This window comes from Pseudonaja textilis, chromosome 8, assembly GCF_049901715.1.
Source record: "Pseudonaja textilis isolate UNSWEBS1 chromosome 8, rPseTex1.2, whole genome shotgun sequence".
Classification (NCBI taxonomy): domain Eukaryota; kingdom Metazoa; phylum Chordata; class Lepidosauria; order Squamata; family Elapidae; genus Pseudonaja; species Pseudonaja textilis.
This window is the reverse complement of record NC_141997.1, coordinates 50,850,402-50,866,472: the sequence shown is the minus strand read 5'-3', so window position 1 is coordinate 50,866,472 and position 16,071 is coordinate 50,850,402. Positions and strand designations below refer to the sequence as shown.

The window sequence follows — 16,071 nt, the reverse complement described above, 5'->3', positions numbered from 1 at the left end:
CTTAAGGGGAACCTTTGGAACACCCTGAATAAATAAATAATGGATTGAATAAGGAAACCATTGGATGTGATATCTGCACGAATTAAAAATAAATAACCTTTTATTATCACTGCCTCTAACGATGTAGATGATGTACGATGGTTTCTGGGGTGATTCATAAATGGATACACCTGAATGCCAATAAAAAAAAGGCAAAGGGTTTTTTTTATTAATCAGGCTGCTATTTTTCTAATATTGAATATATATCTATTAACAATGAAATTTATCTGACACACACACAGAGAGACACGCTATGTTGAAAGAATTCGGGGTGGGAATTAATTTCTTAACATTTAAATATTTAATATGCCACGATGCATCCAAGGCGTCTCTATTTTTCTTTTCTGCAAACCATCCTTGAATTTTTAATAATGGTTATTCCCCTGTCTCTTTGCTTTTGTCTTTTAAAAAAAATAATAAAGCTGTAAGGAAAAAAAAAATGTTCTGCCCCAAAACAAGGCACATGTCTGCCCTTCTCAAACCCCTATCAACTCTCTCTCTCTCTGATTAGGGAAGAGCCAGTTTGGTCTAGTGGTTATAGTACCAGGCTAGAAACTGGGAGGTGGAGAATTCCAGTCCCACCTCAGGCACGAGAGGCAGCTGGGTGACTTTGAGCCAATCACCGGGAGATAATGAGTTCTAGTTCCACCTTAGGCATAAAAACCAGCTGGATGACTTGGACCAATCACCAGGAGACTGTGAGTTCTAGTCCTGCCTTAGGCATGAAAATCAGCTGGATGACTTTGGGCCAATCACCGGGAGACAATGAGTTCTACTCCCGCCTTAGGCATGAAAATCAGCTGGATGACTTTGGGCCAATCATCAGGAGACAATGAGTTCTACTCCCGCCTTAGGCATAAAAACCAGCTGGATGACTTGGACCAATCACCAGGAGACTGTGAGTTCTAGTCCTGCCTTAGGCATGAAAATCAGCTGGATGACTTTGGGCCAATCACCGGGAGACAATGAGTTCTACTCCTGCCTTAGGCATAAAAACCAGATGGATGACTTTGGGCCAATCACTGGGAGACCATGACTTCTAGTCCTGCCTTAGGCATGAAAATCAGTTGGGTGACTTTGGGCCAATCACCGGGAGACTGTGAGTTCTAGTTCTGTCTTAGGCATGAAAATCAGCTGGGTGACTTTGGGCCAATCACCAGGAGACTGTGAGTTCTAGTTCTGTCTTAGGCATGAAAATCAGTTGGGTGACTTTGGGCCAATCACCGGGAGACTGTGAGTTCTAGTTCTGTCTTAGGCATGAAAATCAGCTGGGTGACTTTGGGCCAATCACCAGGAGACTGTGAGTTCTAATCCCGCCTTAGGCATGAAAATCAGCTGGATGACTTTGAGCCAATCATCAGGAGACAAGGAGTTCTACTCCCGCCTTAGGCTTAAAAACAAGCTGGATGACTTTGGGCCAATCACCGGGAGACTGTGAGTTCTAGTCCCGCCATAGGCATGAAAGCCAGCTGGGTGACTTGGGACCAATCATTCTCTCCCTCAACCCAACTCACCTCACAGGGTTGACGTGGGGAAAATAGGAGGAAGAAACTACGCCGACTATGTTCGCTGCCTTGAGTTACTTGTAAGAATAATTAAGGCGGGAACGAAATCAATAAAAATAGATAAAAATGAAAAAAAAAAATAGATAAAGGTGGCATTGCAGGCAAAAAAAAAAAATCCCTCAGGAAGGTGTTGGCTCAAAGAAGGCGACTTTATGCTGAACTGTGGCTTCCCAAATGCTGCGGCCTGAATGCAAAGTCGCTTGATTTGCATGCTTAGAAAGTTGTCAGAGATTTGTGTAGCAGGCTAAATTGGGTTGCTTTATTGATTTGCAGAGCACGTGTTAATAAGAAATCCAGAGGAAACTACACGACTTCTTTAGGGAGAGGGTGACTTTTGAAAACACACAAGAAACATACGTCCTGGAATATCTGTGGAGATTCTCAGTCTTCCAGGTCATGGTTGTCCCAAAGATGGTTCCCCCCTCCCCAAGAGGCAACTGGACTTTCTGGTTTTTTTCTCTGAAGAGGTTTCACTTCTCATGCAAGAAGCTTCTTCAGTTCTGACTGAAGGGTGGAGGATGATTTATACTCTTTGCGGACAGCTGGTCATTTGCATTCTTTTAGAGAGTCATTGAGGCCCCTTGGAGGTTTCTTTGTGTCCTCGGGGTCACCTGAGCAGTGCAAATGAGAGTGCGTGGGGCCTTCTTGGCACCGCTGAAAAGACGGTGTTGTGGAGTTGTGCTTTCTGCAGGATGTTTTCTGTGTCCTTTCGCTGTTGAAGACAGGCGGCAGCTGTTGGGGATGAGTCTGTGTTGTCTCCATCTCAAACGGAGACGCAAAATGGTTCCTGTAGTCTGCTATTTTGGGGAGATCTGTTCGTACTCCCACACCATTCAAAGGATGTTCATCCCAAAATACATCGCTAAAAGTCTGTAGAGATTCTCGGTCCTCCGGTCCCAAAGATGCTTTTTATAGGAGGTAACTGGACTTTCTTGGTTTTTTCTTTTGAAGACATTTTGCTTCTCATCCAAGAAGCTTCTTCAGCTCTGACTGGAGAATGGGGAAGGGAAGGGAAGGATTTATACTCCTTGCAGACAGCTGATCATTTGTATTCTTTTAGAGAGTCGGATGAACAGATTTCCAGAAAAATGGCAGATTACAGGAACCATTTGCATTTCCATTTGAGATGCAAACAAGACAGACTCAACCCCAACAGCCTGCATCTGTCTTCAACAGTGAAGGGAGACAAAAAACATCCTGTGGAAAGCACAACTCTACAACACAGTTCCAAGAAGGCTCCGGACACCCATTTGCACTTCTCAGATGTCCCTGAAGACACAGATAAACCTCCAAGTTGTTAGAGTCTGCAGCAGAAAATCAAGTCCAGAAAACACACAGGTGACTGATTCAGCAGGATCATTAACTTCTTTATAAACATATTAATATGAGTAAAGTTTACAATACCATTTGTAGATTCTTTCAACGTAACATAAGCAAAAACACAAGCAGCAGTAGGTCAGAACAGATATCAGTTTTAGCAAGCTAACGACAATTTTAGTTTTCAATTCTCAGCAAAACATACACGGCCAAACCATACCCAGGCTGACAGCTCCCACGGGCCGGTCTGTTGCCATGCTTACTCACTTGCTGACTTTGTTAACCATGTCTCTGCCAGTTAATGAATACACTCTGTCACCAGTGCCCTCAAGGACTCTCAATATGGATGCAAATGACCAGCTGTCTGCAAGGAACACAAATCCTTCCATTCCCCACCATCCAGTCAGAGCTGAAGAAGCTTCTTGGCTGAGAAGCGAAACGTCTTCAAGGAAAAACCAGAAAGTCTAGATGCCTCCTGGAATAAAATGCACCTTTGGGACTTCCTGGAATGACTGCGCAATTACATAGTCAGGGAGAGCACAGACGACAATATTTTTAATGTCAAGAGATGGAAAAGCGATGGTCACAACGCATTTTGTTTTGTTTTTTTCAAAAAGAGTCAGTTTCATAGAAGGGAAAAACACTGTCCAGCCAAAGTTGGCATTTGTCCTATCATAGATGTTCCAACAACAACAGAAGCAACAATTGACACTCGAAAATTCACCCCAAACACATTTGGGGCAAAATTCATCGCATCCCGAGAAGCAGTGAACTTTCCCCCTTCTTGGACAATCTTCCATTTTGTCTCAAAATGAAAACATAGGGTTGGTGAATCTTCCAAGTAAGTAGAAGTCACTCTTTCGCTCAAGGCCAAGGGTCTCCAAACTTGGTCAACTTTAAGTGGACTTCAACTACCATAATTCCATAATTCTTCAACCAGCCATGGAATTATGAGGAATTGAAGTCCACAAGTCTTAAAGTGGATAAAGTTGGAAGCCCCGCCTGCTCAAGGCAATGTTTCCAAATTCCAGAAGTCAGTTAGGTACTTCTTGGTGCCTTTTTATAGACGCTTCTACACATGTTCCCTTCTTCCTTTTGAGATAACTCTCATTCCGCTCACACAATGCTCTGGCCTTCTCTTCACTCCCTAGATCCCAAGGCTCTCAGACAGATGTCCACCCTTGCGATGAAATTGGAATTGTGAGGGACACAGATGTGTACAGGTAGTCCTTGACTTATGACAGTTCATTTAGTGACCATTGAAACTTACAACGGCGTTGCAAAAAAGCGAATTATGAACATTTTTCCTATGTCGCAACCGTTGCAATATCTCCATGGTCACGTGATCAGCAGTTGGACTCCCATTTATGACAATTGTAGCATGATCCTCTTTTGCAACCTTCAGACCAGTCAACGGGAAAGCCAGATTCACTTAACAACCAGGTTACTAACTGCAGCGATTCATTTAACGACTGTGGCAAGAAATGTCATAAAATGGGGCAAAATTCAACCAGTGTCTCAGCAGCAAATATGTTGGGTGTCAGGATTCCGGCAGTTACTCCAATTAAATCAAGAGTCTTGAGCCACACTCCCAAAACTAAAAAGGATTTATTAGAAGTGACCATTCTACGTCCGGCATTAGCCTGGGCGTAGCCGACTCTGAGATATGTAATTCACGGTCATCCTTGATCCTGGGTGTATCATTCAATGAAACACGTTCATAGCCAAGAGTCATCAATCATGCTCTCCAATTAGATTTTTGCCTGGCAGAAGCTTCAGTCATCTAATCAGTCTCTAATGAAAATATGAATGGAATGTACTTTCGATTCCACACTGCTGCCTCCTGTTTGAAACTCCCCCACCTTCTTTCTGTTGCAGCTATAAAATGTGTGTAGAAAATATTTTATGAATTGACATTGGGTTCCATTGTGGTTGTAAATCGAGGACTACCTGTGTTACATTCTAGTTGGTGCTTCTGTCTGAGACGAAGGGACCTGTTGCCCGCACCAAGCCCTTCCTAATATCTTGGGAGCAGAATACAACTTGGATTTATGGCCCTAATAAATGGGAGAGCTCTTCTTGAGTTTCCAAGGCCTCCTTTGTAAAACTTCCATCCATCAGCTTCAGCAACTTCCGTTGTGATTAAAGGCTGCAAACAGCCCCGAAGGATAATGGATTACATTTATTGATAAAACCCTGGATGCATTTCTCCAACAAATTATTTTGAGTCTCTCGTTAATTACGAGGAATAAAACGGTACGTTCCTCAGCCACATTTATTTCTCAGAAGTCACTTCTCTTTCTTCTCCCAAAGATTTAATATCGCCTCCCTGGGAATGGGCCTTTTTTTTTTTCGATAGAAGAATTAGCTGTCTCCGGACCCCAAAGTGTTACACTCATCACTGGTGTATATCCTTGTGTTCCAGCGGACACTATTATTAGACGAAAAGTGAATTCTCTCAATCTTCCTTCTGCCAGCGTTAAGGAAAGTCGGCATAATGTCACCTCTTTTTCAGAGAAGGAGTAAACACAATATAGGAAGCACATTTACATGTCGTTTGCATTCCTGTGCCCTCTTTCCTGTTGGTTATTCCTGTCAAGACTGGCTATTCAGCCCCAACATTTATTTCAGAAACGTACCTCAGCCTGAGGCCTTCACCTCTCTGACACAGGAATAGGCTTGTTCTGAAATGCACTGATTTTTGGAGCAGTTTTCTGTGGAGCGCTGGGCCCTGGCTGCTCTCCCTCAAGGTCACACAAAAATAGATAAGGTCATTGTTTAAACAGGAAAGATTTACTTCAAAACATTATGCACACTTTCAAATGGCTGCAAACTTAAGGAAACACTTTGACCTCAACATCCCACATGGAATCTGTTCTTGCCACAACTTTCAAACGGATCTCTCTCTCTTTTTTTAAAAGTCACTTAAACCTTAAAGGTCAGATAGTACAATAGTTACTATAATTAATCATAGTTTCAACTGGGAAACTGGGATGATTCTAGACCAAGTAAAAAAAAAATGCTAGAGTATTCCTGCCAGCCATACAGACAGATCAGCCATCAACAAGCACATAGGGATAAACAACACCTACATGCCATTCAGAAGAATAGCAGAACAGAATAACAGAGTTGGAAGGGACCTTGGAGGTCTTCTAGTCCAACCCCCTACCTAGGCAGGAAACCCTACACCACTTCAGACAAATGGTCATCCATATCTCTTCTTCAAAGCCTCCACTGATGGAGCATTCACAACTTCTGGAGGCAAGTTGTTCCACTGGTTAATTCTTCTCACTGTCAGGAAATTTCTCCTTTGTTCTAGGCTGCTTCTCTCCTTGATTAGTTTCCATCCATGGCTTCTTCTCCTGCCTTCAGGGGCTTTGGAGAATAGCTTGACTCCCTCTTCTTTGGGGCAGCCCCGAGATATTGGAAGACAGCTATCATGTCACCCCTAGTCCTTTTTTTCATTAAACTAGACATATCCAATGTGACTTCTCCAATGGGGGGGCATCCATTTCCAAGAGTCATCCATCATGCTCTCCAATAACCTTCTTACGCTCCAACAACTTTGGGCTGCCGAGTTGATTATCTAGGCATTTAAGGAATGCCTTGTTTTTCCCCCACTCCCCTTTTTCTGGCAGCTAAAAAGACCAAAGGAGCATTTTTTCAGTTGATACCCTCCTTCCTGGCACTGATGATGTGTTACCTAGTTGGGTAATGAAATGCCTGTAAGAAAACAACCCAGCTCAAAGAGCACCAAGGACCCCACAGTACAATAATTAGATGAACGACATCCCCTAACATAGATTATTATTCCTAAGGCTACTTCACTTGGAGAAACATTGGTTAGTCCTTTAGATGAAGAATTTATGATTTCCAGTAGAGAACTTTCAACGTCCTAGCTAGAGAGCCAGATGGCGGCTGCAATTGAGGGCTACGGGTGCCATCTTGGATTTATTTTCCCCTTTGTGGATACACCTGCCATTTTAGGCCAAAACTAAAGCAGCCTATGAGGTTTTGTCCCCCATTTTTTTTTCTGTTTTTCTACTTCAGTCTGCCACCCTTCTCCCAAAATCAAATAGATATTGAGCAAGAAAGGGTAGAACCCTCCTAAAGTGGTGGTTTTTTTTTTAAATCATTCTCTCTCCGAAGTACTTATTTTTTTTCCCTCCATATCTTTGTAAGAGTTTACTGAAAGGTATGAATTTAACCTCCTCAGAATCAAATTTGCGTGAAGGTGAAACCGAACATCATCAAAGCAGAAGACGATCCTCATTTGAAACTAGACGTTAATAATGCATCTCCCTCAGAAGTGCTAAAACTTTTTTTTTTTTTAATGAATTAACTGGACAAAACGGTACATAGACACTTTGCAAGGGAAGGAATTGAGTTCAGGAACTGGAATATGGCTTCAGCCCAGGACTAATGAAGTAAGTTTTTGGGGTTTTCTCGTGTTTTACTTTTAGGAACTCAGGAACGCTCACAGTGAGCAGCTGATGGGGATCAGGAGGGAAGAAGAGATGGACATGTCGGACGATGACAGTGATGAAAATCCCAGTAATAAGAAGCTGAGGATGGAGGATTCAGGTAAAATTCCAATTCCTTCCTTCTTTGATTTGAAACACAGATAAATCCTCCATTTGTGGCCACAATCCTTTTCTCAGAGTTCAAAAAACGCCAGATGGTGGCTGCAATTGAGGGCTATGGGTGCCATCTTGGATTTATTTTTGAATTTTCCTCTTTGTGGATGCACCTGGAAGGGGTGTGTGTGTGTCATGCCCCTGTCAGAATCTGAATCCGAGGAGGAAGATGAAGAGCTGACAGGGAGTGGGAGTGTGGCTCCATCGGCTGTGGAGGAAACTGGGGAAGGGCAGAGTCCAGTTGGGCAGAGCAGGAGAGAGGTAGAACAACGGAGAGGGAGTTCAGAGGAAGACTCAGACCCAGCCCCTCTTCATCCTAGGGCATGCAGGGAGGAACGGAGAAGGGAGCAACGTGGGTTGGGTGGCTTACAGGGGAGGAAAGGGCCCTGATTCCCTTCATTAGCCACAGCTGGGAATGAGAGTTTAAGAGAGATGCAAGCTGAGTGCAGCTGCTGCTGGGAACAAATGTGAGTTTATCTTGTGTTGACTTTGCTTATCTGTGTTTCTGGCATCTTCCCAATCGTGTTGAATTACTGTCGTTCCTTCACATCTGGAATTCTTGCTTCTTCCCTGCCGGACTAATTACCTCATTTTGCCTTGATTGGACTTGTAGTTACAGTTTTTGTTGACCATGTTTTGGCCTTGATTCTCTGCAGCCAAAGGCTGTTCCTGGGAGAGTTTTTTCTCCAGCCCAGAAGGTAACCAGGACATTGGGGGCAAAGTTGGAGCTAATAAAGGGACTCCTCCTGATTATCTGACTGGGTTGCCTTTGTGCCACACCCCTTTGGGTCATCACAGTGTGTGTGCCAGTTTAACACAGGTAGTCCTCGACTTATGACCTCAGTTGAGCCCAACATTCCTGTTGTTAAGTGAAGTACTCACTAAAGTGAGTTTTGCCCCATTTGACTTCCTTATTTGCCACAGTTATTAAGGGAATCGCTGCCATTGTTAAGCTAGTGGCATGGTCGTTAAGCGAGCACGGCTTCTTCCATTGGCTTTGCTTGTTGGAAGGTCAGAAAAGGGGATCGTGTGACCCTGGGATGCTGCAAATGTCATAAATACGAATCAGTTGCCGTGCATCTGATGACCTGGGGATGCTGCCATGTGTTGTGGTTTGCCGGCAGCTGGTGCAGATGGCAGCGGAATCGGAAGTAGGGAAGAACGGGGACCAGCCTGGAAGTCTGGGGAGGACTCTTACGAGGGTCCTGCATCTGATGCAGGGATGGGGCCAGGACCATCTGGGAGTTGTGTGCTGACTCCGGAACCTCCACAATCTGGCAGGAGTGAGGCAGAGGAATAAGGGGAGCCTGTTCCCAGTGTGCATGTGCACAGAGCTGCTAGAAGGCGAGAGCAGCTGAAACAAAAGAGGTGAGTTGGGAGTAAGGCTTGGAGGCGATTGCCCTTCCCACAAGGTATAAAGGACAGGCAAAGGTAGAGAAACCTTTGCAGGAAGCAAAGTCGTTCATTCTGTTCGGATTAAACCTGGAAGCTCTGTGTGGACTTTGTAGTTCGGTTGGGGTTTTTTCAGTTAATTGGGCACATTCGTTGTTGACAGCAAGTCAAAGGAGAGAAAGGTGGGTGCTTATCTCGAGGGACTGTTTGAGACTCATTACAGGCTGAGAATGCACATAATTCCCAGCTTTGAAATAAAACAAGAATTTTTTTAACTGAGCATGTGCTTAATTACGGTCTCAGGAAGCCTTGGTCAGAACACCATGAAAAACAAGTCGTAAGTCCCTTTTTTCCCGGTGCTGTCACTTCAAGCGGTCACTACATGAATAGCCGTAAGTCGAGGACTATCTGTACTTCCATCCTTGAACCCCCTGAGAGATCTGGTCAAATGGGATGGTTACCTTCCGTGGTTTTACGGCAGAGAACTGTGCCGCAAAAATCCACGTTTTTCAGAGAAAGAGGCAGATTATAATTCCGGTGCTGGAAACAGATTCGATTTTCGCAGGTCCGATCTTGCGGATATACAACTTGATACAAAAGGCCGATAAAAGGATTCTTTGTGGAGAAAAATGCCATCTTTGTGGGGGAGAAGAAAGCTTTGTACGCGGTTTATGGTTGTAGCTAATAAAAAGAACAATCAAGGAAAAAGGACCCGGGGCAGCCTATTGATCTGCGAGCAACGCTTTGATGTGGAACCACTCCAGGTGTTAATCCTTCCTGTGTCTCCCTGTTATTTGCATGGTTTGCCCTGCTTATTTCTTGCAAGGGAACAGGTCAATAATGGATTTTCAGTTTTTTTCACCGTGGAATGGGAAAGGGTTTCCCTGTTTTATTTCCCTCAGCGCTGGGATGTTTCTGTCACTCGGCACAGAGCAAAGATGCCCTCGTGGAAGGTAGAATCGGAGGGTTGGGAGGGACCCTTGGAGGTCTTCTAGTCCAACCATCCCCACACTTCCTATTCCTGCTGCTCCTCCTCCCCCTCTTCTTCTTTTCTTCTCCTCTCCTTCCACCTCCCCATTTCCCCTTCCCCTCCTCCTTCTTCCCCTTTTCCTCTTCCTCTTTTTCTTCTCCTTCTTCTTCCTCTCCTTCCCCTTTTCCGCTTCCTCCTCCTCCTCTTCTTTTCTTTTCCTCTCCACCTCCCTCTTTCTCCTTTCCTTTCTTCTTCTACTTTCCTCCTCCTCCTCCCGTCCTCCTCCTCCTCCTCCTCCTCTCCCTCTCCTTCCCCCTTTCCTCTTCCTCCTCCTCCTCTACTTCTTCTTCCTCCTCTTCCTCTTCCTCTTCCTCTTCCTCCTCCTCTTCCTCCTCCTCTTCCTCTTTTTCTTCTCCTTCTTATTCCTCTCCTTCCCCTTTTCCTCTTCCTCCTCCTCCTCTTCTTTTCTTTTCCTCTCTACCTCCCTCTTTCTCCTTTCCCTTCTTCTTCTTTCTTCCTCCTCCTCCCCCTCCTCCCTCTCCCTCTCCCTCTCCTTTCCCTATTCCTATTCCTCCTCCTCCTCCTCCTCCTCCTCCTCCTCCTCCTCCTCCTCCTCCTCCTCCTCCTCCTCCTCCTCTTCTCTTCTTCTTCTTCTTCTTCTTCTTCTTCTTCTTCTTCTTCTTCTTCTCTTCTTCTTCTTCTTCTTCTTCTTCTACTACTACTACTACTACTACTACTACTACTACTACTACTACTATTACTTCTTCCTCTCTAACTGTGCCTTCAATGGGGCTTTCTCCAGCCGGAAAACTGCAGTAAATAAATACAGAGTTTTCTAGACTTGGAGAAAAATGGAACTTCTCCTTTGCCCAGAGACCCTCTGGTCTCTTGAGCTAAAACCAAGCCATCCCTGCCTCCAGTATCTGCTAAGTACTGCACCTAGAAAAATATCCACAGGGGATGCCATAAGGAAGCGACAGGTTAGCTTGTACTTCATAAATCCAGCCAATGCCTCTGTGAGCAATTCTCGTGCTACAAGTGATATGAGCAAGGATTTTGTTTTTCATTTGACAGAGCGTAGAAATATAGAGTTTCTTCATGAGCAACTGGTCGGGTATTATTATTGTAGGCTCAGTTAACTCTTGCTGTACTCCAATTTCACTGGCAGTTTAGAGGCGACTCTTAATTAATGCAAAGGACTAGGGGTGACGTCATAGCAGTCTTCCAGTATCTCAGGGGCTGCCCCAAAGAAGAGGGAGTCAAGCTATTCCCCAGAGCATCTGAAGGTAGCGCAAGAAGCAACGGATGGAAACGAATCAGCGAGAAACCTAACCTGGAATTAAGGAGAAATTTCCTGACAGTGAAGACAATCAGTGGAATGACAGGCCTCCAGATCTTATGGGTGCTCCAACACTGGAGGTTTTTAAGAAGAGATTGGACAACTATTTGTCTAAAATGGGATAGGGTATCCTGCTCGAACAGGGGGTTGGACTAGAAGACCTCCAAGGTCCCTTCCAACTCTGTTATTCTATTCTATTCTTCATTCCAATATTCTATTCTATTCTATTCTATTCTTATTTTGGAGAATTTTTGAATTTATTCTGCATTCTACAGAAAGATGGCTGGTTTTCTGATTCCATAACATATCACCTAAGGAATTGGTAGTTCCTTAAGCCAGTGGTGGGATTCAAACATTTTTACTACGGGTTCTGTGGGCGTGGCTTGGTGGGCATGGCAGGGGAAGGATAAATGGCAAAATCCCCCTTCCCTCCCCACCCCACTAACCTGCTTTCCAGCTCCCTTCTCCTGTGCAGGGCAACCAAAGGAGACCCAGCCGATCAGCTGGGACTCCATGGGAGGCAGAGAAGAGATGGGGTTGGTGGGGCCAGTCAGAGGTGGAAATTGTCGGCTTTCCGAACTACTCAAAATATCTGCCACTGGTTCTCCAGAACCGGTCAGAACCGGTGGAATACCACCTCTGCCTTAGGCCATTAAGGAACCTAAGCATACGGATGGTGCATGAACAAGAATTAATACAGCTGCATCTCAGAAGAATTAAGGTGCTTCTGAGGTGCATTCAAAAGCCTGCAAAACATTTTTACATCTGTTGCATGTAAAAACAAAACATGCTTCACATGCCATGGAGGACTTCAGTTGCAAAGTCGTGGATGTCAATCTTGACTTTTGGGACACCCCTTCATGGATGCCCCCTGTACTGGTAAATTTTTCTCTCTCTTTTAAAAGTCTGATATTAAATGCAAGATACGGATCCACAGATGTGAGAGAAAGAATCTTTGGAGTCGTTGGTTGCTCTCCGAGTTTGGTTTTTTTCTTTTTTCTTCTTCTTGCAGACATTTCTTTACCAAAGTAGGCAACATCACCAGGGCTAGAAGAGAGTGGGGTTTGTGGAAAGGAGGAGGGGGGGAGGAAAAGGAGGAGGACCATGGGTCCCCTGGTGCTTTCTGAGCTTGGTTGTCTTCTTGCAAACATTTTATTACCAAACTAGGTAACATCAGCCGGGCTAGAAGAGAGTGAGGTTTGTGAGGAGGAGAAGGAAGAAAAGGAAGAAGAGGAAGAGGAGGAGGAGGAGGAGGAGGAGGAGGAAGAGGAAGAAGAGGAAGAAGAAGAAGAAGAAGAAGAAGAAGAAGAAGAAGAAGAAGAAGAAGAAGAAGAAGAAGAAGAAGAAGAAGAAGAAGAAGAAGAAGAAGAAGACTGTGTGATCCCTGGTACTCTCTGAGCTTGGCTGTTGTCTTGCAGACATTTCATTACCCAACTAGATAACATCATCAGTGCTGCAAGAGAGATGAGGTTTGCTCAAGAAAACAACCAAGCTCAGAGAGTTTGTCTTTACCTAATCTCTCTCTCTGTGTGTGTGTGCATGTGCTGTATACGTTTATCTGTATTTCAAACAAAGTAAGTCACCCCTAATTTATTTTGCCTTAAAAATAGAACATTGCATGGACTATTTTGATTGCCTCGTTGCTGAAAAGGTGTGCGTAAATTTTCTTTCCTGTAGGTGTTTGCTTTCCTTTAGGTAATCTGGTTTATAAAAGCGGGAGAGAGAAACGGGCTTTGTAAAAGAAGGTTCATGAAATAGGTTATCTGAAATACACAGCAGCAGCCAGCGCTAGGTTTGAACTTGCAGATTAGAAAAAGGGGGAGAAAAATATATTGTCTCTCTTTTTTTTTTCCTTTTGGTCCCCCTGGAAATAACAGGCAATTTATTTTTGAAACCATTTCTGGCCAAGAATCAGGGCCCACGGGGGGTGAACCGGTGATGATGGCAGCCGCTGTTGACAGAGGGACCTGAATGAAAAAACGAAACCAAAACCAAAATAGAAATGGCCGCCAGCTGAGGTAGAGCAAGCCCGTTAGGTAGATTAAATAAAAATAAGAAAATGAAATTTCTGAGGAATGCTAAAAAGAAAAGCGGCAACACCGTCATCCTATCCATTAAACGTTGGTGCAAATGACATCTTGTGGCTTCTCACTTCTCTGCCAACTGGCACCGATTCCCAAAAAATGAAGGACTGTGAAGTAATTTCAAGAGTTATTGAAGGGCAGCTGTTTGCACGTTGCTGTCTGGAAAGATTTTCACCCCACTAATTTCCCCTCGTAATGAAAGAATGGTATTGTTATGCCGCTTAAAGCAACCAGGCCACACACAAGTTCTCCTCTTACAACGTCAGTAAGCAAATGACAGGAAACCTGCGGGATAGTATTCCTCAACTTGCAGCCATTTTGTTTCATGGCCATTTAAAGCGGCAACCAAGCGGAATATGGGTAGCTCGGACTTCAGGTGAGGAGTCCTTGGTGCTCGCTGAGCTTCATTGTTTGCCTGAGGACGTTTCATGATCTAACTAGGTAACATCATCAGTACTAGAAGAGAGAAGGTATTGCAGGGAAGGGGAAGAGGAGGAGGAGGAGGAGGAGGAGGACTGTGAGGTCCCTGGTCCTCTCTGAGCGTGATTGTTTTCTTGCAGACATTTCATTATCCAACTAGGTAAGATCATCTGTGCTAGAAGGGAGCAGGATTTATAGGGAGGAGGAAAAGGAGGAGGAGGAGGAGGAGGAGGAGGAGGAGGAGGAGGAGAAGGAAGAAGAAGAAGAAGAAGAAGAAGAAGAAGAAGAAGAAGAAGAAGAAGAAGAAGAAGAAGAAGAAGAAGAAGAAGAAGAAGAAGAAGAAGAAGAAGAAGAAGAAGAAGAAGGGTAGTAGTAGTCGTCGTGTGGGGTCTTTGGTACTGTCTGATCTGGGTTGGTTTTTTGCAGATGTTTCATTACCCAGCTAGGTAACATCATCACTGCTAGCCCCCTCCCTTCTAACACTGATAATGTTACCTAGATAATGACCCCTCCGAGTTACAACAGCCTGGGAGGGGAGTGACTTCTGAACTATCCTCAATCTTATGATTGACACAGCATATCCCCACAATCACGTGATCAAAATTGGGGTGCTACGGCCATCTCACACGAAGTGCCTCTGCATGCAAGCATTACAATAAAACCATAAAAATATTAAAAGCAGCCATTTGAAGAAAAAAAATAAACCTAGCCAGGCTTCAAAATAGAACCACCCAGTAGAGAGTAGATTAAACCCAATGGCATCTCAAGATAGAACAGGCTAATTGAGTTGAGAGGGACCTTAGAGGCCTTCTAGTCTAACCTTCTGTTCAGGCAGGAGACTCTACATGATTCCGGATAAAGGCTGTTCAATCTCTTCTTCAAAACCTCCAGTGATGGAGCACCCACAACTTCTGGTAGCGTTCTGACTCGCGCCCTTTCCCAACGAATCAAACACAATCCAAAAGGAACAGAATCCTTGTAATTATTTTACAAAACAATTAGCTGGGATAAGCACAAGCCTTGCCAAACTGTGCAAGACTTGCCAAAAGATAACAGACAAGAAATAATTTGCAAAATAAGAATCTTCAAACACAAACTCAGGATACTGGAATGTCCATGAGGCCGAGTTTCAAAACTTTTGAACTTTGCCTTCTGCAAAGAACGTTTGCTTCACAGCTGGCTTTTATCTTCTTGAAGGAGGGAGCTATTACCTTGCAGCCTTACTCCCGAGTCACCCGTGCTGCTGTTCTTTCCTCCGAGCAATCCTGCGTGCACGCACACTTGGCACAGGCTCCTCGGGAACCTCCTCATCGCTGCTGCTAGCCCCCACAATCTCCGAAGGCAGCAGTTCACTCCCTGAGGGTCCTGGCCCCTCATCTGAGTCCTCGCTCTCCTCAGCCATCCGCACCTGTTGCCCGCTAACCACAACAGGTGGCAAGTTGTTCCCCTGCTTAATTGTTCTCACTGTCAGGAAATTTCTCCTGAGTTCTCGGTTGCTCCTCTCCTTGGTTAGTTTCTGCCTAAGTCCCGTGAAATCCCAAGAATGATATGGAGCATCAAAGCGCATGGAGCTAAACTCACTTTTAGCGTGTAGTTGGCGAGCATTGTGTATACAAATGGTTCTGGAGTGCTTTTTTGAAGGGTTTTTCCCCTCAGGGAGGAAGCATCGCAGCATAAGCCGCAGGCAAAAGGAATCGCAAGGAGCCACTGTATTATTATACAAAGAACTAGCATTTAGAACACCATCATTTCTGTTACATGTATTTTTAATATTTTTCCCCGCTGGTCTCACTATTCCTTGCACTTCGCTTGACTTCTGAAAGTTCTTTGAACTTTTCCTTCGTATTCTAGGATGGATTCTCAGGTTTGGATTGGATTTATTTATTTTTTTCACATCAACATCCCAACTGCGAAAACCAACCTGATAAACATTGCTAAAGTTCTCATCGTACTGCGGTGTCATTTTTATTTGTTTTATTTATTATTCGATTTGTTTGCCATTAGTTCTTCGGCGGGAATTACAGGAGTAATGCAGAACTAAGGAGCTAATTTCTATTAATACAAATCGGTAAGCTTTCTTATAACGCTAATGCTAACTATGGTCTAGGGCAGTGGTGGCTAACCTTTTTGGGCTCCTGTGCCAAAAATTGTGTGCGTGCTTGCACGCTCATGTGCCAGCACCCAGAAGGCAATGCAGCCTCCTCACACTCCCTATGCATGCACGCGCAATCCCCCACCCACCTACCCCCCACCGCCCCCTTACCTGCCTCACAGCTGATTTTTGGTTGGTTTGAGGTCTTTTTCGGCC

The 16,071-nt window shown here is 44.5% G+C and overlaps 2 protein-coding genes across 2 annotated transcripts in view; one reads left to right on the top strand and one right to left on the bottom strand.

The window, feature by feature from the left end:
• ENOX1 (ecto-NOX disulfide-thiol exchanger 1) overlaps positions 1-16,071 on the top strand; it is a 449,429-nt gene that overhangs the window by 360,713 nt on the left and 72,645 nt on the right. Inside the window, exon 11 of the mRNA XM_087938075.1 lies at positions 7,385-7,505. Within this exon, the coding sequence (XP_087794201.1) occupies positions 7,385-7,505 (121 nt within the window). The remainder of the gene's footprint in view (positions 1-7,384; positions 7,506-16,071) is intronic.
• Positions 8,095-16,071, bottom strand: part of TNFSF11 (TNF superfamily member 11) — a 258,185-nt gene continuing 250,208 nt past the window's right edge. Inside the window, exon 6 of the transcript XR_015744466.1 lies at positions 8,095-8,221. The gene's annotated coding sequence lies outside the window, so the exon portion shown is untranslated. The remainder of the gene's footprint in view (positions 8,222-16,071) is intronic.